Source organism: Gallinula chloropus, assembly GCF_964237585.1.
Source record: "Gallinula chloropus genome assembly, chromosome: 2".
NCBI classification, from domain to species: domain Eukaryota; kingdom Metazoa; phylum Chordata; class Aves; order Gruiformes; family Rallidae; genus Gallinula; species Gallinula chloropus.
This window is the reverse complement of record NC_140086.1, coordinates 163,735,462-163,757,189: the sequence shown is the minus strand read 5'-3', so window position 1 is coordinate 163,757,189 and position 21,728 is coordinate 163,735,462. Positions and strand designations below refer to the sequence as shown.

The window sequence follows — 21,728 nt, the reverse complement described above, 5'->3', positions numbered from 1 at the left end:
TGACGTTTATACATGAAGGCCTTGGGGCAGCGGGGGCAGGCAAACGCTTGCTCGGTGTGGATGGGCTGGTGGGCAGTGAGGTTCCTCCTGTCCCGGGAGGCCCTGGGGCACTTGTCTGAGACCTTCAACAGGTCTCTTAGATCTTCTAGGTCAAGCCTGTAGCCCGCAGCTCTGCATTCACGTGTGGATCGAAGCAGCAAACTCTGCGCACGTTAGATAATATTTCCAGAAACTTCTGATCACTCGGATTGTCTCTACCGGACATCAGCACAGAGAAATTCCCTCCGGACCGCAAAGGAGAACATCGAGCGGCGGCTCCTGCAGACGGGGCAGCGTCCCTGAGCCCGCCCCGAGCACGCAGGGCCCGGCTGTTCTCTATCCGGTCCGACTCAGCACCGCCCCTCACGCCGCCCCGCCCCAGCGGCCTCAGCTCCGCCCAATCGCCTCTTGTCCTTCCAAGCCGGGGCCGCCCCCCTCCCGCTCCGCGGCCCGGCCGCCCCCGTCCCCCGGAGGCCGCGATGCCCCGAACCGCCGTTTCGAGAGAGTCTCAGCGCCCTCGCCCCGGCGGCCGGCGCTGCTGAGCCGGGGTGCGGGGGCCGCATGGCGGGCGCTGCCGGGTCCCGATCAACCCCCGAGCCGGGAAGGGTCTCGGTGCGCGTCGGCCGGGCTCGGCCGCCGCTTGTGCCCGCGCAGCCACGGCAGCCCGGACCGGACGGCACCGCTCGGGCCGGGACTCGGGGCTCCGCGGGGCCGAGCTCCTCCACAGCGGGCCCCGGGGCCGCGGCACGGCCGCTCTCGGCCGCTCCGTGCGACTGAGCTCGGCTCTGCGAAGAGCCCGCCCCTTGCCCCGCTCCTTCCCGGCTGCTTCCGCCCGGCCCGGGACCGGCCCCGCAGCTGCCCTGGAGCCCCCGCGCCGGGGCCCGGGACGCGTCCCCGAGGGAGGGCGGGGCTGCGGGACCCCGACAGGAGCGGGGACACGGAGGCTCCGCCGCCCCGGGGTCTCTCGGGCCGCCCCGGTCCCAGCCGAGGGACAGCGCGGGGCCGGATTGAAGCCTCGGGCCGGGATTGGTCAGAGCCGAACGGAAAGGGCGAGCTGGGATTGGTCAGAGCGGAGACACCGGCGGCGGGACAGGAGTGAAACGACGGGCGGGGATTGGGCGGAGTGAAGTCGGCGAAGGGCGGAGACCGGATGGAAAAGAAACGATGTGATCGGGCGAGAAACGAAGATCGGGGGGGAGCGATAGGTAGTCGGGCACCGATGGGCGTGGTCAGAGGCTTTAAAAGGGGCGGCGGGGACTCGTTGCTCTCACAAGGCCGAGGGTCCGGCGGGAGGTTGTTGTTGCTGCAACTGCGTCCGGCGCCTGAGAGCTGCTGAACCGTGAGGTTGGGTCAAGGTACCAGCAACGCGTCCGGGGCCGGGCGGCTTCGGAGCGAGGGGCGGGAGCCGGGCGGGGCGGAACCGCGCGGGGTCCCGGCGGCTCTGGCTGCCGTGTGCTGGGAGCCGCCTCCTCTCATCCCCCGCGGGGTTCCGTCCGTCCTGCCGGTCTCCTCCCGGGCTCCGTCAGGCTCCGGCTGGACGGGCGGGCGGCTCTCGGCAGGTCTTGTGCCCGGCAAGGTGGGTCTCGGGGCTGTCCCGGCCGAGCGGCCGGCGCCCTCCGTCGCGCTGCCGGAGAGCCCGGTGCCGGCGGGGCCCTGGCCGGCCCCGGCAGGATTCCGGCCGCGGTGCCGGGCGAAGGCGCGGCAGGGCGTGCTGAGCCGGGCGTGCTTCTGGCTGCAGATGGCGGTGACGTTTGAGGACGTGGCCATCTACTTCTCGGCCGAGGAGTGGGCAGAGCTGTCGGGCTGGCAGCGGCGGCTCTACCGGGAGGTGATGCTGGACAACTACCGGGCGCTGGCCTGGCTGGGTGAGGAGTGTGTCGGTGGCGGCGGGGCCGGGCTGGGGCCGCAGCTGAGCTGCGGGGCGGAGCTGGAGCCCTTGGGAGGGAGAGTCGGGCTGTGGCCGTGGCTGCGCGAGCGCTGCCGGAGGGCTTGGGATGTCGGGCTTGAGCTGCCGGCTTGTGCCCGGCCAGGCAGCCTCCTGCGGAGAGCGGGGCTGGGGGAGAGGGTGGGCTCGGGTGGGGTGTGATATGTGTGATAGAATGGGGCAGTGCTGGGTCTGGGGAGGGGGTGGCTGCTGTTGCCATCCCAGCAGTGCAGGAGAGGGTGCCTCTCTGTCTGCCCCGGACAGGCCAGGTCGCCGTCAAGCCAGAGATCATCTGCCAGCTGGAGCAAGAAGAGATGCCGTGTGTGCCAGATCCTGCTAGGACACAGCAGCAGCACCAGACCCCTGTGCCAGGTGGGTACCGGGGAGCAGTGGGAGACGTGGGTGGTTCCAGCTGCACCGTCCCCCTGACCCCAGACGCCGTGTGTGCCAGGAAGTTGGGGGGGCTGATGGGGTGCCTGTTCCGCTGGGCATGTTGTGGGGTCCCACATGCCCATGGCATCCCCAGCAGTGACCTTGTTCTCTTCTCCCCAGCAGCCAGTGGGACGCAGACAGAGGCCAGTGGGGTCCCTGTGGGTCTGCTGGCACCCACTGCCCCGCTCCCGGGGATGCTCAAGACGGGCAGGAGGCGTAGGGAGACCTTGGCCCACAGGAGGAGCCAGAGGAGGTCATCGGGCTGCGCTGACCCTCAGCCCAGCAAAACACCCCGAAGGCTGGAGAAGACCCGCCTAACATGTCCTGAGTGCAACAAGAGCTTCAGGCACAGGTCACATTTACTTAGGCACATGCGGAGCCACACAGGCGAGCGTCCGTTCGTCTGTCCTGACTGTGGCAGGGGCTTCAACCGTAAGTTTCGCTTGCAGAGTCACCAGCGCATACACACTGGTGAGAAGCCCTTCACCTGCAGGGACTGCGGCCAACAGGTCAGTGATAAATACTGCCTGATCAGGCACCAGCGCATCCACACTGGTGTGAAGCCCCACAAGTGCAATGAGTGTGGCAAGGCCTTCTCCCAGAAGTGTAACATGAAGAGGCACCTGAGGACCCACCAGAGGCTGCAGGCGGTGCCAGAAAGCGGCCGGTGTGCTGGGGAAGGTCCATCCCAGCAGGAGGGGCTGGCAGAGGACAAGCCCTTCCAGTGCAGCCTCTGTGAGGAGCGGTTTCAGGATGAGGGGATGATGCTGGCTCACCAGGGCTCCCACAGCACCCCCAGCCTGTTGGCACCCCCCCAGCCTGGCACCTCCTGAACCTGCTGCGGAGGGGCCGTGGTGGCCGGGGGCTGCAGGGATGTCCTGCTCTGACTGGCTGAGCCTGGCTGGAGGGCAGGAGCCCACCAAAGCCCCTGTGTCAGCCGGGAAGTGAAGGTGTAAGGAAAGGCTGGTGGGTGAAGACAGGGAGAGGGAGAGGTCACCCACCAGTGACCGTCATGGGAAAACAGACTGGGCTGGGGAAGAAAGAATTTCCTTTGTTCTCAAATTGGGAGTGATGAGAAATAAATGTCATTCTCAGAACCCCTCCCCCAGCCCTCTCTTCTTCCCAGGCTCAGCTTCCCTCCTTTCATCCCCAGCTGATCTTTCATTGCCAGAGCCAGTTTCTTCATCTGCCCATTGTTTTAACTCCAGGTCCATAACCAGCACCCACTGTTTTGATTCCGAGTCCATAGCAATTTTCCTCACTGATAAAGGCACCTGCTGCCTTGTCCCTAAAAGCCTGAACATGCATTTCAGTCTCTTATGTCCCAGCTCCAACCCCACAGTCTGGATTTCAGCTCCTTTCCCACACCACCAGCCTTTATTCCAGCTCTGCAGCTTTCATTTCCAGCCCCAGTGTCTTTATTCCTGCCCGGAGTGATTCCCGCTCCTCCCCGAGCCCCACACTCCTCCTCCCCCCCTTTCTTCCAGCCCCTCGCCCCCACCCCCCCTTTATCCCAGCCCTCCTGCCTCCACTGGGGCTCCAGCTCAGCGCTGTTTCAGCTCCAGCCCCGCGGTGTCTGTCTCAGGTCCAGCTCTCCATCCTGCCCCCGGCTCCGCCTTCTCCCGGCAGCACCGGCCGCTGTTGCCGAGCCCGTCAGTCAGTCCCTGGCCTGGGTCGCAGCCCCCTGCCCGGCTGCCGCGGGCCCCCGCAGTGCCGGGGCCCAGCCTCAGCTGCCGATGCAGCCCCGTGGCCTGCGCTTTGGAGCCCCACCTGCGGGGAGGGTCCCACGGCCCTGACAGCCCCCAGCCCCTGCCGGCAGCAGCAGCAGCTGGGGAGGGGGAACAGCTGCTGGGCCTCCAGTTCCCCCTCCCAGAGGCTGGTGCTGAGCCTCAGCACCCCCCAGCCCCGTTTCAGGCCGACACACAGCACTTGTGTCTTTGGGGGGCTGGAGGCCCCCCGGGGCTGCTGCTCCGGCTTCTGGGGCAATGGGGGTGGGGGGGAGCACCCACCCCAGGAGTGTTTGGGAGCTGGGGGCACCTCCCTCTGGGCTGAGCCAGCCCCGGGACAGACTGTATTGCCCTTCGCTGCCTCAGCACCGCCCGCCCCCGCCTCCTGTCCATCTCCCGCAGCTGAAGGCCATTCCCTGAGGAGGAAGGAGCCGCAGGCACACAGTGGGATGGGCTGAGCACAACCCCCATTCCCAGCCTCGGGAGCTGCTGGGGGAAGGAGGGAGAGAAATCGGGAGGGAAGCTGAGCCTGGGAAGAAGAGAGGGCTGGGGGAGGGGTTCTGAGAATGACATTTATTTCTCATCACTCCCAATTTGAGAACAAAGGAAATTCTTTCTTCCCCAGCCCAGTCTGTTTTCCCATGACGGTCACTGGTGGGTGACCTCTCCCTCTCCCTGTCTTCACCCACCAGCCTTTCCTTACACCTTCTCTTCCCGACTGACACAGGGCTTTGGTGGGCTCCTGCCCCCCAGCCAGGCTCAGCCAGTCAGAGCAGGACATCCCTGCAGCCCCCGGCCACCACGGCCCCTCCGCAGCAGGTTCAGGAGGTGCCAGGCTGGGGGGGTGCCAACAGGCTGGGGGTGCTGTGGGTGCCCTGGTGAGCCAGCATCATCCCCTCATCCTGAAACCACTCCTCACAGAGGCTGCACTGGAAGGGCTTGTCCTCTGCCAGCCCCTCCTGCTGGGATGGACCTTCCCCAGCACACCGGCCGCTTTCTGGCACCGCCTGCAGCCTCTGGTGGGTCCTAAGGTGCCTCTTCATGTTACACTTCTGGGAGAAGGCCTTGCCACACTCATTGCACTTGTGGGGCTTCACACCTGTGTGGATGCGCTGGTGAACAGTGAGGCTCCTCTTGTCCCTGAAGGCCTTGGGGCACTGGTCACAGGCAAATGGTCGCTCCCCAGTGTGGATGCGCTGGTGCCTGATCAGGCAGGATTTGTCACTGACCTGTTGGCCGCAGTCCCTGCAGGTGAAGGGCTTCTCACCAGTGTGTATGCGCTGGTGAGTCAGCAAGTTACACTTCTGGCTGAAGCTCCTGCCACAGTCGGGACAGACGAACGGACGCTCACCTGTGTGGCTCCGCATGTGCCTATGTAACTGCGACTTCTTCCTGAAGCTCTTGTTGCACTCAGGACACGTTGGGCGGGTCTTCTCCAGCCTTCGGGGTGTTTTACTGGGCTGGGGGCAAGGGCGGCCCGATGACCTCCTCTGACTCCTCCTGTGGGCCAAGTTCTCCCGACGCCTCCTGCCCGTCTTGAGCATCCCCGGGAGCGGGGCAGTGGGTGCCAGCAGACCCACAGGGACCCCATTGGCCTCCATCTGCGTCCCACTGGCTGCTGGGGGGAAGAGGCTGATGTTACTTCTGGGGATGCTATGGGCATGTGGGACCTCACCCCCACACCCAGCGCCACAGGCACCCCACCTACCCCCAAAACATCCAGGTGCACAAAGCATCTCGGGCCAAATGGACAGTGCTGCTGGAACCCCTCCCACAGCTCCCCGTACTAACCTGGCACAGGAGTCTGGTGCTGCTGCTGTATCCTGGGAGGGTCTGGCACGCACAGCATCTCTTCCCGCTCCAGCTGGCAGATGATCTCTGGCTTGATGGCGACTTGGGCTGTCCGGGGCAGAAAGAGAGGCACCCTGCATTGCCCCAGCTCTGCTCCTATCTCCTATTCTGCGTGGCCATGGCTTTAGCAGCCCTTGAGACCAGCCAGGAAGAGGATTTTAACAATGGCTGGGTGCATCCCATCTCCATCCTGCCCCATCTCATCCCACATGTAACAGCCCAGTCGGGCCCATCACCAAGCCATCCCCATCATCTGTCACCCAACTCCATCCCAGCCCAGCCTGTCCCCCAGCCCCGCTCTCCGCAGGGGAGAGGCTGCCTGGCCGGGCACAACCCGGCAGCTCAAGCCCGACATCCCAAGCCCTCCGGCAGCGCTCGCGCAGCCACGGCCACAGCCCGACTCTCCCTCCCAAGGGCTCCAGCTCAGCCCCGCAGCTCAACTGCGGCCCCAGCCCGGCCCCGCCGCCACCGACACACTCCTCACCCAGCCAGGCCAGCGCCCGGTAGTTGTCCAGCATCACCTCCCGGTAGAGCCGCCGCTGCCAGCCCGACAGCTCTGCCCACTCCTCGGCCGAGAAGTAGATGGCCACGTCCTCAAACGTCACCGCCATCTGCAGCCAGAAGCACACCCGGCTCAGCACGCCCTGCCGCACCTTCGCCCGGCACCGCGGCCGGAATCCTGCCGGGGCCGGCCAGGGCCCTGCCGGCACCGGGCTCTCCGGCAGCGCGACGGAGGGCGCCGGCCGCTCGGCCGGGACAGCCCCGAGACCCACCTTGCCGGGCACAAGACCTGCCGAGAGCCGCCCGCCCGTCCAGCCGGAGCCTGACGGAGCCCGGGAGGAGACCGGCAGGACGGACGGCACCCCGCGGGGGATGAGAGGAGGCGGCTCCCAGCACACGGCAGCCAGAGCCGCCGGGACCCCGCGCGGTTCCGCCCCGCCCGGCTCCCCCCCCTCGCTCCGAAGCCGCCCGGCCCCGGACGCGTTGCTGGTACCTTGACCCAACCTCACGGTTCAGCAGCTCTCAGGCGCCGGACGCAGTTGCAGCAACAACAACCTCCCGCCGGACCCTCGGCCTTGTGAGAGCAACGAGTCCCCGCCGCCCCTTTTAAAGCCTCTGACCACGCCCATCGGCGCCCGACTACCTATCGCTGCCCCCCCGATCTTCGCTTCTCGCCCAATCACATCGTTCCTTTTCCATCCGGTCTCCGCCCTTCGCCGACTTCACTCCGCCCAATCCCCGCCCGTCGTTTCACTCCTGTCCCGCCGCCGGTGTCTCCGCTCTGACCAATCCCAGCTCGCCCTTTCCGTTCGGCTCTGACCAATCCCGGCCCGAGGCTTCAATCCGGCCCCGCGCTGTCCCTCGGCTGGGACCGGGGCGGCCCGAGAGACCCCGGGGGGGCGGAGCCTCCGTGTCCCCGCTCCTGTCGGGGTCCCGCAGCCCCGCCCTCCCTCGGGGACGCGTCCCGGGCCCCGGCGCGGGGGCTCCAGGGCAGCTGCGGGGCCGGTCCCGGGCCGGGCGGAAGCAGCCGGGAAGGAGCGGGGCAAGGGGCGGGCTCTTCGCAGAGCCGAGCTCAGTCGCACGGAGCGGCCGAGAGCGGCCGTGCCGCGGCCCCGGGGCCCGCTGTGGAGGAGCTCGGCCCCGCGGAGCCCCGAGTCCCGGCCCGAGCGGTGCCGTCCGGTCCGGGCTGCCGTGGCTGCGCGGGCACAAGCGGCGGCCGAGCCCGGCCGACGCGCACCGAGACCCTTCCCGGCTCGGGGGTTGATCGGGACCCGGCAGCGCCCGCCATGCGGCCCCCGCACCCCGGCTCAGCAGCGCCGGCCGCCGGGGCGAGGGCGCTGAGACTCTCTCGAAACGGCGGTTCGGGGCATCGCGGCCTCCGGGGGACGGGGGCGGCCGGGCCGCGGAGCGGGAGGGGGGCGGCCCCGGCTTGGAAGGACAAGAGGCGATTGGGCGGAGCTGAGGCCGCTGGGGCGGGGCGGCGTGAGGGGCGGTGCTGAGTCGGACCGGATAGAGAACAGCCGGGCCCTGCGTGCTCGGGGCGGGCTCAGGGACGCTGCCCCGTCTGCAGGAGCCGCCGCTCGATGTTCTCCTTTGCGGTCCGGAGGGAATTTCTCTGTGCTGATGTCCGGTAGAGACAATCCGAGTGATCAGAAGTTTCTGGAAATATTATCTAACGTGCGCAGAGTTTGCTGCTTCGATCCACACGTGAATGCAGAGCTGCGGGCTACAGGCTTGACCTAGAAGATCTAAGAGACCTGTTGAAGGTCTCAGACAAGTGCCCCAGGGCCTCCCGGGACAGGAGGAACCTCACTGCCCACCAGCCCATCCACACCGAGCAAGCGTTTGCCTGCCCCCGCTGCCCCAAGGCCTTCATGTATAAACGTCATCTCACAGCCCAGCAGCTCGTGCACACTGGGGAGCGTCCCTTCGCCCGTGACCACTGCCCCAGGGCCTTCAGGCACAGGAACAACCTCACTGCCCCACAGAGCATCCACACAGGAGTGAAGCTGCACAAGTGTGACCAGTGTGGCAAGACCTTCACCCAGAAGGGTAACCTGGAGAAGCACCTGAGGATCCACCAGAGGCTCCAGGTGGTGCCAGAAAGCAGCCGCTGTTCTGAAGAAGGTCCATCTGATACCGGCTCGCTGGGTGAGGAGTGTCTCTAGCGTGGTGGAGCCGGGCTGGGGCCGCAGTTGAGCTGCGGGGCTGAGCTGGAGCCCTTGGGAGGGAGAGTCGGGCTGTGGCCGTGGCTGCGCGAGCGCTGCCGGAGGGCTTGGGATGTCGGGCTTGAGCTGCCGGGTTGTGCCCGGCCAGGCAGCCTCTCCCCTGCGGAGAGCGGGGCTGGGGGACAGGCTGGGCTGGGGTGGGTGGGGTGGGCTGGAACTTGATACGTGAGGCGGGTGGTGTGGAATGACAGCGTCAGGTGAGGTCAGGCTGGATGGGGATGGGATGTCCCCAGCAAAGAAACCCCAGTAAAGGAAAGCTTCTTTCTGGCAGAGCCTGGGTGATGCTGGGTCTGGGGAGGGGGTGGCCGCTGCCGCCATCCCAGCAGTGCAGGAGAGGGTGCCTCTCTGTCTGCCCTGGTCAGGCCAGGTTGCTGTCAAGCCAGAGATCATCTGCCAGCTGGAGCGAGTAGAGATGCCGTGCGTGCCAGGCCCTCCCAGGACAGGACAGCAGCACCAGACCCCTGTGCCAGGTGGGTACCGGGGGGCAGTGGGAGACGTGGGTGGTTCCAGCTGCACCGTCCCCTTGACCCCAGATGCTGTGAGTACCAGGAAGTTTGGGGGGCTGATGGGGTGCCTGTTCCGCTGGGCATGTTGTGGGGTCCCATGTGCCCATGGCATCCCTGGCAGTGACCTCGTTCTCTTCTCCCCAGCAGCCAGTGGGACGCAGACGGAGGCCAATGGGGTCCCTGAGGGTCTGCTGGCACCCACTGCCCCACTCCCAGGGATGCCCAAGATGGGTAGGAGGTGTCGGGATAACTTGGCCCACAGGAGGAGCCAGAGGAGGTCATCGGGCTGCCCTTGCCCCCAGCCCAGCAAAACGTGTCCTGAGTGCAACAAGAGGTTCAGGCACAAGTCTGAATTACTGAAGCACATGCGGTGCCACACTGGGGAGCGTCTGTTTGTCTGTCCCAACTGTGGCAGGGGCTTCAGCCAGAAGTCGAACTTGTTCAGACACCTACGTGTGCACACTGGTGAGAAGCCCTTCACCTGCAGTGACTGCGGCCACCAGTTCAGGGAGAAGTCCTGCCTGGTCAAGCACCAGCGCATCCACACTGGGGAGCGACCCTTTGCCTGTGACCAGTGCCCCAAGGCCTTCAGGACCAAGAACCATCTCACTGTCCACCAGAGCATCCACACAGGTGTGAAGCCCCACAGGTGTGAGCAGTGTGGCAAGAGCTTCTCCCTGAAGCATGCGCTGAATAACCATCTGAGGACCCACCAGAGTCTGCAGGCGGTGCCAGAAAGCGGCCGGTGTGCTGGGGAAGGTCCATCCCAGCAGGAGGGGCTGGCAGAGGACAAGCCCTTCCAGTGCAGCCTCTGTGAGGAGCGGTTTCAGGATGAGGGGATCATGCTGGCTCACCAGGGCACCCACAGCACCCCCAGCCTCTTGGCACCAACAAATTGTTCTCAAATTGGGAGTGATGAGAAATAAATGTCATTCTCAGAACCCCTCCCCCAGCCCTCTCTTCTTCCCGGGCTCAGCTTCCCTCCCGATTTCTCTCCCTCCTTCCCCCAGCAGCTCCCGAGGCTGGGAATGGGGGTTGTGCTCAGCCCATCCCACTGTGTGCCTGCGGCTCCTTCCTCCTCAGGGAATGGCCTTCAGCTGCGGGAGGGCAGATGGACAGGAGGCTTGAGGCAGAGGTGTCCCTGCTCGTGGCAGGCGCTTGGGAGCGGATGGTCTTTGAGCTGCCTGAGTCTCGAGTCCCTTCAGTCCTGAATTCACCTGGACTTCCGTGTTGGGGGCAGTAGTTTCTAAACACTGTTCTGGTCTTGGGTGGTGCCTTTTTGTTCTTAGAATCATCTAATGAGAGACTGGTCTGGGTTGGGCTGGACCCCTGTGGTGACAGAGCTGCAAGCCCCTGCCACAGGCAGGGTCACCAACTTGCAGGCCTGGAGCTACACCAGATGGTGCCCAGGGCTCCATCCACGCAGGCCTTGTCCTCGCTGGGTTTGGCCTTGCCACTGCGACATGTTGAATTTCACAACGTTTGTCTTCTCCTTCTGTCCTTTATGCAAGGCCTCCCCCCCTGGATGGGCAGCATGCGGTGTTCGAGCCAAGGGTGGTGTGAGGGGCTGAATGGTTCACGTCTCACACACTGCTGGGAAGCAGTGGGGTCTGCTCTGCGCCTGGAAGTACCGGCGAGGAGCCGGTGAAGCGCAGGGCACGCGTTGAAGGCACGTGGCTCCGTGTGCCGATGGCCACGTACGACCAGGGCCGTTCAGAGTCCGCTTGACAAAGGGGCTCGGGACCACCCGAAAGACCCCGTGAGGTCTTGAGGAGGCTGAGGGAAGAACTCAGCGCCTCCCCTGACCCGGGAGGAGGTGGAGGACGCGGAGCCGAGCCCTGTCCCGCCGGCCTCTCCCAGCTTGGGTCGGGCAGGTGCAGCCCTGGGGGCCGGTGTGGAGCCGAGCGGGTCCCGGTGTCTGCGGGGAGGGTGGAGGTGGTGCCAGCGGGCGCTGCCCGGGGCGGGGGGCGCGGGTCTTCAGATTGCAGCTCTTCAAGAATCCACATTCGATCTACCCTATTGTTACTGCAAACAGCTTTCTCTGTGTTTCATGGCATCTTAACGTAAAACTGTCTGTCTGTAGTGTGTGTTGAAGCACAAGTGTGGCACAGGGCATTGGAATCCAGAGAAAAAGATTGCAAAAACCAGAAAGAAGTAGGAAAAGTCTTTAAAGTTAAAATCCCAATGCTGCTGTAACTGGATTTTACGGGAAATAAAGTCCTTAGGGAAAAGCTGGAAATTCCTAAAATCATTGGGCCGTTTACGAAAATATCTGCTGAAGTGAGGATTTCAAGCAGAATAATGGGATGGTGTGAGCTGGAAACGACCTCTGAACATTTAGGCTGCTTCCCCTGCTAAGGCCGGGTCACCTAGAGCAGGTTGCACAAGATCATGGTCAGTCGTGTCACGATTGAGGACACTCCAGAAGGAGACCCCAGAAGGACACACCACAAACCAATTGTATTTCCTTTCAACTGTTCAAAAAATAAGACTTTGGTTTAAATGAAACTGTGCTATTTTAATTATTTTGAAGAATTTGAGTGATTGCTGAATACTAGACTGCACAAACACTGGTTTGTTTACCTGAGTTTCCAAAATGGACCGTGGAGCTTCCACTCTAGTTTCTCCTGAAGTTTATGAACCATTGAAAGAAATTCTGATCTTTCCGAATCAGTTGGAAACTGTATGTTATGGTAAATCCAACTTCTACTCTAAAAACTCTTTCGTTTGAAGAATATGTATTGCTGTCAGTGTTCCTGGATGGATAAATTGTATAATGAAGTCTAACGAGACAGATCAAGCTCAAAATTCAAGCCCTGGAGCTTGCTGAAAGACTCTATTCTTTTCTGTCTGTGTCGTGGTTCTACCCCATCCAGTAACTCAGCACCACACGGCCACTCACTCCCCCTGCCCCCTGCCAAGGGCCTGGAGAAGAATGCAGAAAAGCAAACCTGGGTCGAGATAAAGACAGTTTAATGGGATGACAGAGGAGGAGGAGAAGAAGAAGAATAGTGATCATAGAATCATAGAATCATAGAATGGTCTGGGTTGGAAGGGACCCCAAGGATCATAGAGCTCCAACCCCCTGCCACAGGCAGGGACACCAACCTCCAGGCCTGGAGCTACACAAGGTTGCCCAGGGCTCCAGCCAACCTGGCCTTGAACACCCCCAGGGATGGGGCACCCACCCCCTCTCTGGGCAGCCCCTTCCAGCCCCTCACCACTCTCTCTGCACAGAACTTCCCCCCAGTCTCTCCTCTCCCCCTTCCCTCCTCCAGCTTCACTCCAGCCCCTTGTCCTGCCAGTCTCTGCCCTTCCCAAGAGCTGATTCCCCTCCTGTTCCTGGGGTCCCTTCAGGGACGGGGAGGCTGCACTGAGGTCCCCCCGCAGCCTTCTCTTCTCCAGGCTGACCCAGCCCAGCTCCCTCAGCCTCTCTTTGTAGGGCAGGTGCTCCAGCCCTCTGATCATCCTTGTGGCTCCTCTGAACCCTCTCCAACAGTTCCACATCCTTCTTGTATTGGGGCCCCAGCTCTGGACACAGGACTCCAGATGGGGCCTCCCGAGGGCAGAGCAGAGAGGGACAATCCCCTCCCTGTCCCTGCTGCCACCCCTCTGCTGATGGAGCCCAGGATACCATTGGCCCTACGAGCTGCCAGAGCCACTGCTGGCTCATGTCAAGCTTCTCAGCCACCACAATCCCCAAGTCCTTCTCAGCAGGGCTGCTCTCCAGGAGCTCTTCTCCCAGTCTGTGTCTGTGTCTGGGATTCCTCCATCCCAAGTGCAGCACCTGACCCTTGGCAGTGTTGAACCTCATCAGGTTCCCCCGGGCCCATCTTTCCAGCCTGTCAGGATCCCTCTGGATGGCTCCTGTCCTTCTGGGGTGTCGACCACACCACTCAGCTGGGTGTCACCCCCAGACTTGCTGAGGGTGCACTCAATTCCATCACCCCTGTCATTGATAAAGATGTTCAAGACCACCGGTCCCAAGCAGACCCCTGGGGGACCCCGCTTGTCACCGGCCTCCCCCTGGACACAGACCCATTGACCACCACCCTTTGGCTACGGTCTGTCAACCAGTTTCTTATCCAGTGGCCGGTCCACCCATCAAATCCACTTCTCTCCAATTTAGAGATAAGGATGTGGTGGGGGACTGTGTCAAAGTGATAACAATAACGGTAACTATAAAAAAATAACATATATATGAAACAAGTGATGCACAAATGTTATTGATGCCCACGTGTGGGAGGGACAGAAAGGCACCCGGCCCCCCAGTCTGTTTCTGAGCAGCAGAGCTGCCTTTCCTACAGCTTCCCCAGTCAGGTATCTGTGGAGGTGGGTTCGGGCAGGTGGGGTCCCGGAGGCTGAATGTCTCGTCCCGCGGGCTCTTCTGCGGCGTGTTACACCGCGGGGCTGCCGCTGGAGCGCGCAAACGGCTCTTTTCCTGCGCTCGGCACGACGTCCTTTCGCTGGGACTCTGCGTGCGCTGCGCAGGGAGGGCAGCGAGCTGGCTGCCCGAGCTCGGCTTCCCCAGCGGGAGCTTGACCACACCTGGCCGCTGCAGGGCAGCAGTTTCACTCGGGATTACCTGGATGGTTGTATCCTGTCCTAATTCTTTTAATGACGGGAAATCGCCGTGTGTTTATATATATGTGTCTGTGTGTCTGTCTGTATCTCTGATAGAAATGTCACAGCAGTTGCAGAGAAACTCTCAGGCTGGTTTCTCAAGATCTTTTTTTTGACAACAAAGAAATCCCTAATTCTGTGTGTCATTTTACCATTGAAGACGCAGGAATGGATCTCTGGCTGGCTTCAGAGCATTGCACTGGAAGTCTGAGCTGCCCCTCTTCTTTCCCCGGCACAGGTGAGAGCTCGGGAGCGCGTGTTCCCTGGGAGAAGGCGGCACGTAACCCCGGGGCTGGGCATCCCGGCGCCTTTATCTGAACGGGACGCATCGCGGTCTGGGTCGGTGCTTGTGTGCATCATCTCTGACACAGCCTGGTAGGGAGGAAGAGGATGAGGCAGAGGAAGGCCGCCGAGAACCCCGGTCAGGAGGAAGATGTGTTGCTCAGGTTTAACGGCACCTGCCCCAGGTGGCATTTGTGTTGGCAGAGGGTGAGACACATGGGCAAAGCGAAGAGCGCCTCGTTAATTGGCATGGTAAGGATGTCTCTGGGCTGCAGGACGTGTTGTAGCGCTTCGTGGCCCTGAGCAGCTCAGGGAGGGAGATGGGGATGTCAGCCCTGCGCAGGCGCAGATCGTGCGGTACGGAACAGGCAACAGACGACGCCGTGAGTGACGCCACGGGCCCTGCCCGAGCCAGATCGGGCATCTCTCTCGAGCTCTGTTGGCGGTTGCAATGGGCAGCCTCATCTGAGTGTCTGTGGGGACAGGACAAGGGGCGATGGGCTCAAGTTGGAGCCCAGGGAGTTCCCCCCAATGTGGGGAAGAACTTCTTGCTGGTGAGGGTGAGGGAGCCCTGGGACAGGCTGCCCAGGGGGTGTGGAGTCTCCTTCTCTGGAGAGACTCCAGCCCCGTCTGGACACCGCCCTGTGTGACCTTGTTGCAGTTTTGGGTAGCTGGGTTTCCATGGAGAAGCGGGGTGCTGCAGTGATGGCTCCTGCATTCCCAGCCTCAGGAGCTGCTGGGGGAAGGAGGGAGAGAAATCGGGAGGGAAGTTGAGCCTGGGAAGATGAGAGGGCTGGGGGAGGGGTTCTGAGAATGACATTTATTTCTCATCACTCCCAATTTGAGAACAATTTGTTGGTGCCAACAGGCTGAGGGTGCTGTGGGAGCCCTGGTGAGCCAGCATCATCCCCTCATCCTGAAACCGCTCCTCACAGAGGCTGCACTGGAAGGGCTTGTCCTCTGCCAGCCCCTCCTGCTGGGATGGACCTTCCCCAGCCCACCGGCCGCTTTCTGGCACTGCCTGCAGCCTCTGGTGGGTCCTCAGGTGCTTCTTCAGGTTATGCTTCTGGGTGAAGGTCTGGCCACACTGCTCACACTTGTGGGGCTTCACACCTGTGTGGATGTGCTGGTGGTTAGTGAGGTTAGTTCTCCACCTGAAGGTCTTGGGGCAGTGGGCACAGGCAAATGGTCTTTCCCCAGTGTGGAGGCGCTTGTGGGCTGCGAGATCACGTTGATCCCTGAAGGCCTTGGGACACTGGTCACAGGTGAAGGGTCTTTCCCCAGCGTGGATGTGCTGGTGCCTGAGCAGGTTGGGGAGGCGTTTGAATTCTAGGCCGCAGTCCCTGCAGGTGAAGGGCTTCTCACCGCTGTGCACACGCTGGTGTCTCTCCAAGTTCGACTTCTGGCTGAAGCCCCTGCCACAGTCGGGACAGAGGAACGGACGCTCGCCTGTGTGGCTCCGCATGTGGATAAATAACTGATACTTCTTCCTGAAGCTCTTCTTGCACTCAGGACACGTTGGGGGGGTCTTCTCCAGCCTTCGCGGTGTTTTGCTGGGCTGGGGGCGAGGGCGCCCCGATGACCCCCTGGGGCTCCTCCTGCGGGCCAAGTTATCCGGACACCTCCTGCCAGTCTTGGGCATCCCTGGGAGTGGGGCCGTGGGTGCCAGCAGACCCTCAGGGACCCCACCGCCCTCCGTCTGCGTCCCACTGGCTGCTGGGGAGAAGAGAACAAGGTCACTGCCAGGGATGCCGTGGGCACATGGGACCCCACAACATGCCCAGCGGAACAGGCACCCCATCAGCCCCCCAAACTTCCTGGTACTCACAGCATCTGGGGCCAAGGAGATGGTGCTGCTGGAACCACCCACGACTCCCACTGCTCCCTGGTACCCACCTGGCACAGGGGTCTGGTGCTGCTGCTGTGTCCTGGCAGGGTCTGGCACACACGGCATCTCTTCTCGCTCCAGCTGGCAGATGATCTCTGGCTTGACAGCGACCTGGCCTGCTGGGGCAGACAGAGAGGCACCCTCTCCTGCACTGCTGGGATGGCGGCAGCGGCCACCCCCTCCCCAGACCCAGCATCACCCAGGCTCTGCCAGAAAGAAGCTTTCCTTTACTGGGGTTTCTTTGCTGGGGACATCCCATCCCCATCCAGCCTGACCTCACCTGACGCTGTCATTCCACACCACCCACCTCATGTATCAAGTTCCAGCCCACCCCACCCACCCCAGCCCAGCCTGTCCCCCAGCCCCGCTCTCCGCAGGGCAGAGGCTGCCTGGCCGGGCACAACCCGGCAGCTCAAGCCCGACATCCCAAGCCCTCCGGCAGCGCTCGCGCAGCCACGGCCACAGCCCGACTCTCCCTCCCAAGGGCTCCAGCTCAGCCCCGCAGCTCAACTGCGGCCCCAGCCCGGCTCCACCATGCTAGAGACACTCCTCACCCAGCGAGCCGGTATCAGATGGACCTTCTTCAGAACAGCGGCCGCTTTCTGGCACCACCTGGAGCCTCTGGTGGATCCTCAGGTGCTTCTCCAGGTTACCCTTCTGGGTGAAGGCCTTGCCACACTGGTCACATTTGTGAGGTCTCACACCTGTGTGGATGCGCTGGTGGGCAGTGAGGTTCCTCCTGTCCCTGTAGGCTTTGGGGCACTGGTCACAGATGAAGGGACGCTCCCCAGTGTGGATGCTCTGGTGGGCAGTGAGGTTCCTCCTGTCCCTGTAGGCTTTAGGGCACTTGTCACAGGGAAAAGGGCGCTCCCCAGTGTGGATGCGCTGGTGCCTGATCAGGCAGGATTTATCACTGAACTGGTGGCCGCAGTCCCTGCAGGTGAAGGGCTTCTCACCAGTGTGCACACGCTGGTGAGTCAGCAAGTTCGACTTCTGGCTGAAGCTCCTGCCACAGTCAGGACAGACGAACGGACGCTCGCCTGTGTGGATCCGCATGTGGACAAGTAAACGTGACTTGTACCTGAAGCTCTTGTTGCACTCAGGACATGTTGGCTGGGGGCAAGGGCGCCCCGATGACCCCCTGGGGCTCCTGCTGTGGGTCAAGTTTGCCCAACGCCTCCTGCCCTTCTTGGGCATCCCCAGCAGTAGGGCGGTGGGTGCCAGCAGACCCTCAGGAATCCCACTGGCCTCCATCTGTATCCCGCTGGCTGCTGGGGAGAAGAAGCCAAGGTCACTGCTGTGGATTCCATGGGCATGTGGGACCCCACACCATGCCCAGCGGAACAGGCACCCCACCAGTCCACCAAAATTCCTGGTGCACAAAGCACCTGGGGCCAAAGGATCGGTGCTGCTGTAACCAGCAACCCCTCCCACAGCCACCCGAGACTTGCCTGGCACAGGGGTCTGGTGCTGCTGCATCCTGGGAGGGTCTGGCACGCATGGCATCTCTTCTCGCTCCAGCTGGCAGATGATCTCTGGCTTGACAGCGACCTGGCCTGGCAGGGCAGACAGAGAGGCACCCTCTCCTGCACTGCTGGGATGGCGGAACCAGCCACCCCCTCCCCAGACCCAGCATCACCCCATTCTATCACACATTTCACATCCCACCCCAGCCCAGCCTGTCCCCCAGCCCCGCTCTCCGCAGGGCAGAGGCTGCCTGGCCGGGCACAACCCGGCAGCTCAAGCCCGACATCCCAAGCCCTCCGGCAGCGCTCGCGCAGCCACGGCCACAGCCCGACTCTCCCTCCCAAGGGCTCCAGCTCAGCCCCGCAGCTCAACTGCGGCCCCAGCCCGGCCCCGCCGCCACCGACACACTCCTCACCCAGCCAGGCCAGCGCCCGGTAGTTGTCCAGCATCACCTCCCGGTAGAGCCGCCGCTGCCAGCCCGACAGCTCTGCCCACTCCTCGGCCGAGAAGTAGATGGCCACGTCCTCAAACGTCACCGCCATCTGCAGCCAGAAGCACGCCCGGCTCAGCACGCCCTGCCGCGCCTTCGCCCGGCACCGCGGCCGGAATCCTGCCGGGGCCGGCCAGGGCCCCGCCGGCACCGGGCTCTCCGGCAGCGCGACGGAGGGCGCCGGCCGCTCGGCCGGGACAGCCCCGAGACCCACCTTGCCGGGGCAGCTCCTGCTCCCGGGGGTCTCTCTCGCTCTCCCGCTCTCTCTCGCACGGGGACGGCGGAGCCGGGATGCTCCGCACGCCGCACCAGACGCCTGTCCCGGGCAGCGGCCGCCCCGCCACAGCAGCAGCGAGGGCCCACGGGACCGCTCCTCAGCGCGGGGCAGAAGGGCACCCACCTGCCCAGAGCCGTCCCCGCTTCCAGCCAGAGCCTGACTGAAGCCCGGGCAAAGCCCCGGACCCCCGGGCGGCAGCCGAGCCCCAGCACGGGCCGGGGAGGGACCGGCGGGACGGACGGAACCCCGCGGGGGATGAGAGGAGGCGGTTCCCGGCCCAGCCGCGGGGCCGAGCACACGGCAGCCAGAGCCGCCGGGACCCACGCGGTTCCTCCCCGGCCCGGCCCGGCCCGTCCCGCTCCCCCCGCTCGCTCCGAAGCCGCCCGGGCCCGGAGCCGCCCGGCCCGGAGCCGCCCTGCCCCGGCCGCGCTGCTGGTACCTCGGCCCGGCCTGACGGGGATGTGCCGAGGTTCCGCCTCGCCGGTTCCGCTGCGGACGGAGGAGCGGGGGGGTGCGGGGGGCTTCTCGTCGCCCCTTTGCTCCAGCCCCGAGCCCAGCCCCACGCGGCCGCTCTCTCCACGGGGGTGGGCGGGGGGAGGGAAGGGGAGGGGAATTGCTCGGCCGGGGAGAGCGAGGGTTCCGGGGGCACCTTCCGGCCTCATCTGCACGTTGCCTTAAGACCCTGGCACGGAGCGACACTCGGCTGCGGGGTTGGGCTGCTGCTTTCGTCTCCATTCTCCGCTTGGCGAGTGCGCAGGCACTGCACGAGGATCAGTGTGACAGCCACAGCACGTCACACAACCACAGCCTCGCAGAGTCGCTGGGGGCAGAATGCCCAAGGACCATGGGGTCCCACCCCTGCCCAAGCAGGGTCCCTAGCACAGGGGCTGGAATCTCTCCAGACAAGGAGACTCCACACCCCCTGGGCAGCCTGTCCCAGGGCTCCCTCACCCTCACCAGCAAGAAGTTCTTCCCCACAGTGGGGGGAACTCCCTGGGCTCCAACTTGAGCCCATCGCCCCTTGTCCTGTCCCCACAGACACTGAGCAGAGGCTGCCCATGGCCCCCTGGCTCCCACCCTTCAGCTCTTGATCCCCAGTGATCAGATCCCCTCTCAGGCTCTTCTCTCCAGGCTGAACAGCCCCAGCTCCCTCAGCCTTTCCTCCCAGGGGAGATGCTCCAGCCCCTTCAGCATCTCCGTAGCCCTGGAACACAGTCACAGCTCCCAGCACACTGAATGCCACACGGGTGTCAGTCAGTCACCCCAGACTACAAACTTAAAGCCTATCAAATATTCCCTTGCCCATATCTCCGGGGAAGGGCTCTCAGGAGTTTCCCTCAACCAGCATCCTGGCAAGGGAGAAGGGTCCCCTCGGACATTTGCAGCTGAATAGCGGCTTGATGGGCCCTTTATGTTCCAGGAATGAGGATTACCAGGCTCAACCAGAATTCTCTAACACAAGCCACAGAAAACCACTTTAGCAGCGTTCCTCCTTATCTCCTGTGCTCTCTGTTGCATGTCCTGACTGACAACTGCCCTTTGTCTTCCTAAATCAGCAGAGAAAAACACCACAGACCCATTTGACTTTGCACCAGCCACATTCCCCAGCCTTTCCCACGCGTGGGTATATCACAGACCCTGGCACCCACCAGCCTCCGGGAGGATCCAGAGGTACAAGCGCTGAAAGCAAAGGGTGGGGGAACCCTCAGACCCTGGGGAATGCATTTAGCCAAAGCCACCTGGTTAGTTAACGCCAGGGGCTCTGCCCAATCCCAACTCCCACAGACCCTGGAGGGGACAAAGGCCCTGTAGAGCCCATGAAAAACCTGCTGGGGAACAGGCTCTGCCTTATCCCTTCAGGCAAAGGCAAATCCCTTCCTGGGACTGCTTTTGCTCAGGGCCCTGGGGGCACTCGGGGGGGTGAGGGGTGGGGGTGGGGAAAGTGATGGATGATGCGAAAAGGGGGGATGGGGGGAGGGGGGGGGGTGGAAGTCCAGCCTGCGCCCCAAGGGGATTGAATTTTAGGTGAAAAGAGCCGAGAAGTTGTTGCTATAGAACAAACCAGTCCCTGGCAGACAATATAAACAATAGAGAAAAGATTTGCGGGGAACCATCCAAATCAACTGGGAAAGATCCCTGCATGACATGGACGTGTGAAAGAAGGGGTGGGCAATGCCCTGGCTCCTGCTAGGACAGAGGTCCCACCCAACATTTACTAACAACCCACCAGCCCTCACACTGTGCCCGAGTGCTGTATCCACACTATCGGCTGCCACAGGTGATTTAACACACCCCCACATCAAAAGAGTCATCACCTTCCCCACCTCAAGCCAACTAGGCCTAATAAATCACCACTGGACTCAGCCCAGCACAACCTGCCATCCTCCACGCCTCACCACAGGCTTATCCAAGGCTGTATTACCCCTCTGCTCGGGCTCCATCCTTCACAACCTGAACGGAGAACAGGACATTGGAAAAACAGGAGCACTACAAAAATCACTGCCCACAACCACCACGCGCCCGGCTGCCGGCAGCCCAGCCCTCGTGGGAACTCCCTTCCCTGCAGGATTTTACTCCAAAGACCTGAGCACCTCCCACTCACCCTACTCACTACAGCCTTCGCCCCAACCTCCAGCCTACACATAACCTGCATAGTGCAAACAGGATACACCCCAACAACTGTCACTGCACCCACCCATGAAAACAGCCCCACAATCATTAGCACCATCACTCCACTTGCCCCAGGCAGCATTTTAGCTGGACTGCTTATCACATCCTACACCATCCCCCCAAAACACCCCCAAGAACTATACCAACAGTCACACAAACTGCAGCCCTCATCATCACAGCCTCAGGCATGGTCCTGGCACTAGAACTCCCAGCCCAACACACACCCTAACCCAGACAAAACCAAACACCCACCAAACCCCCTCCTCCTCATTAGGATATTCCAACCCCCCAACCCACCTCTTCACCTCAACAAAACTACTCAGTAACAGGCAGAAACTTGCCACCCACCTAATCCATCTCTCCTGGTACAAAACAGGCCCAGAAGGCCTTGCTGACCCTCACCTTAGAATAACCAAGGCCTCTACCACCATTCATACTGGACCAATCAAAGCCTATTGAGAACCACTCGCCCTCCTCATCCTCATTATCTTATTTAACACAGACCAATATAAACCTAACGGCCCCAACCCCCCGAAAATATCACCCCCTACTAAAAATAGTCAACAACTCCCTAATCCACCTGCCAACCCCACCAAACACGATGAAACTTCGGCTCCGTCCTGGGAATCTGCTTACTCACACCAATGCCAAGCAGCCTGCTTCCAGCCACACACTACACTGCAGACACAACCCTGGCCTTCTCACCCCTCGCCCACACACGCCCCTATTGACCTACACGTTGGCCAAGGCTTCTACGATGGCTCAGAGCTCTGCACAGCAACCTGAAACCCAGGAATCATCCTCCTGCTCACCCTCATAGGCA

At 62.7% G+C, this 21,728-nt stretch overlaps 2 protein-coding genes across 2 annotated transcripts in view; one reads left to right on the top strand and one right to left on the bottom strand.

The window, feature by feature from the left end:
• Nucleotides 1–600: 600 nt before the first annotated feature.
• LOC311189145 (uncharacterized protein) overlaps nt 601–21,728 on the top strand; it is a gene marked incomplete at both ends in the record, with an annotated part of 35,567 nt that continues 14,439 nt past the window's right edge. The window contains 3 exons of the mRNA XM_084260725.1: nt 601–715; nt 1,566–1,904; nt 2,228–2,335. Coding sequence (XP_084116851.1) covers nt 601–715; nt 1,566–1,904; nt 2,228–2,335 — 562 coding nt within the window. The remainder of the gene's footprint in view (nt 716–1,565; nt 1,905–2,227; nt 2,336–21,728) is intronic.
• LOC311189299 (uncharacterized protein) lies at nt 4,689–6,762 on the bottom strand. The gene is made up of 4 exons (XM_084260935.1): nt 6,747–6,762; nt 6,458–6,584; nt 5,914–6,021; nt 4,689–5,740 (listed from the first exon to the last, which is right to left on the bottom strand). The coding sequence occupies exons 2-4, from the start codon at nt 6,582–6,584 to the stop codon at nt 4,944–4,946; spliced, it is 1,032 nt and encodes a 343-aa protein (XP_084117061.1). The 5' UTR covers nt 6,747–6,762; the 3' UTR covers nt 4,689–4,943.

Excerpts from the sequence above, each read along its gene's own strand:
- LOC311189299 (XM_084260935.1), bottom strand. The coding sequence starts at position 6,584 with ATGGCGGTGACGTTTGAGGACGTGGCCATCTACTTCTCGGCCGAGGAG. Across the intron at positions 6,022-6,457 it reads CCGGGCGCTGGCCTGGCTGG|CCCAAGTCGCCATCAAGCCA; the intron begins GTGAGGAGTGTG and ends TGCCCCGGACAG. Across the intron at positions 5,741-5,913 it reads GCACCAGACTCCTGTGCCAG|CAGCCAGTGGGACGCAGATG; the intron begins GTTAGTACGGGG and ends TCTTCCCCCCAG.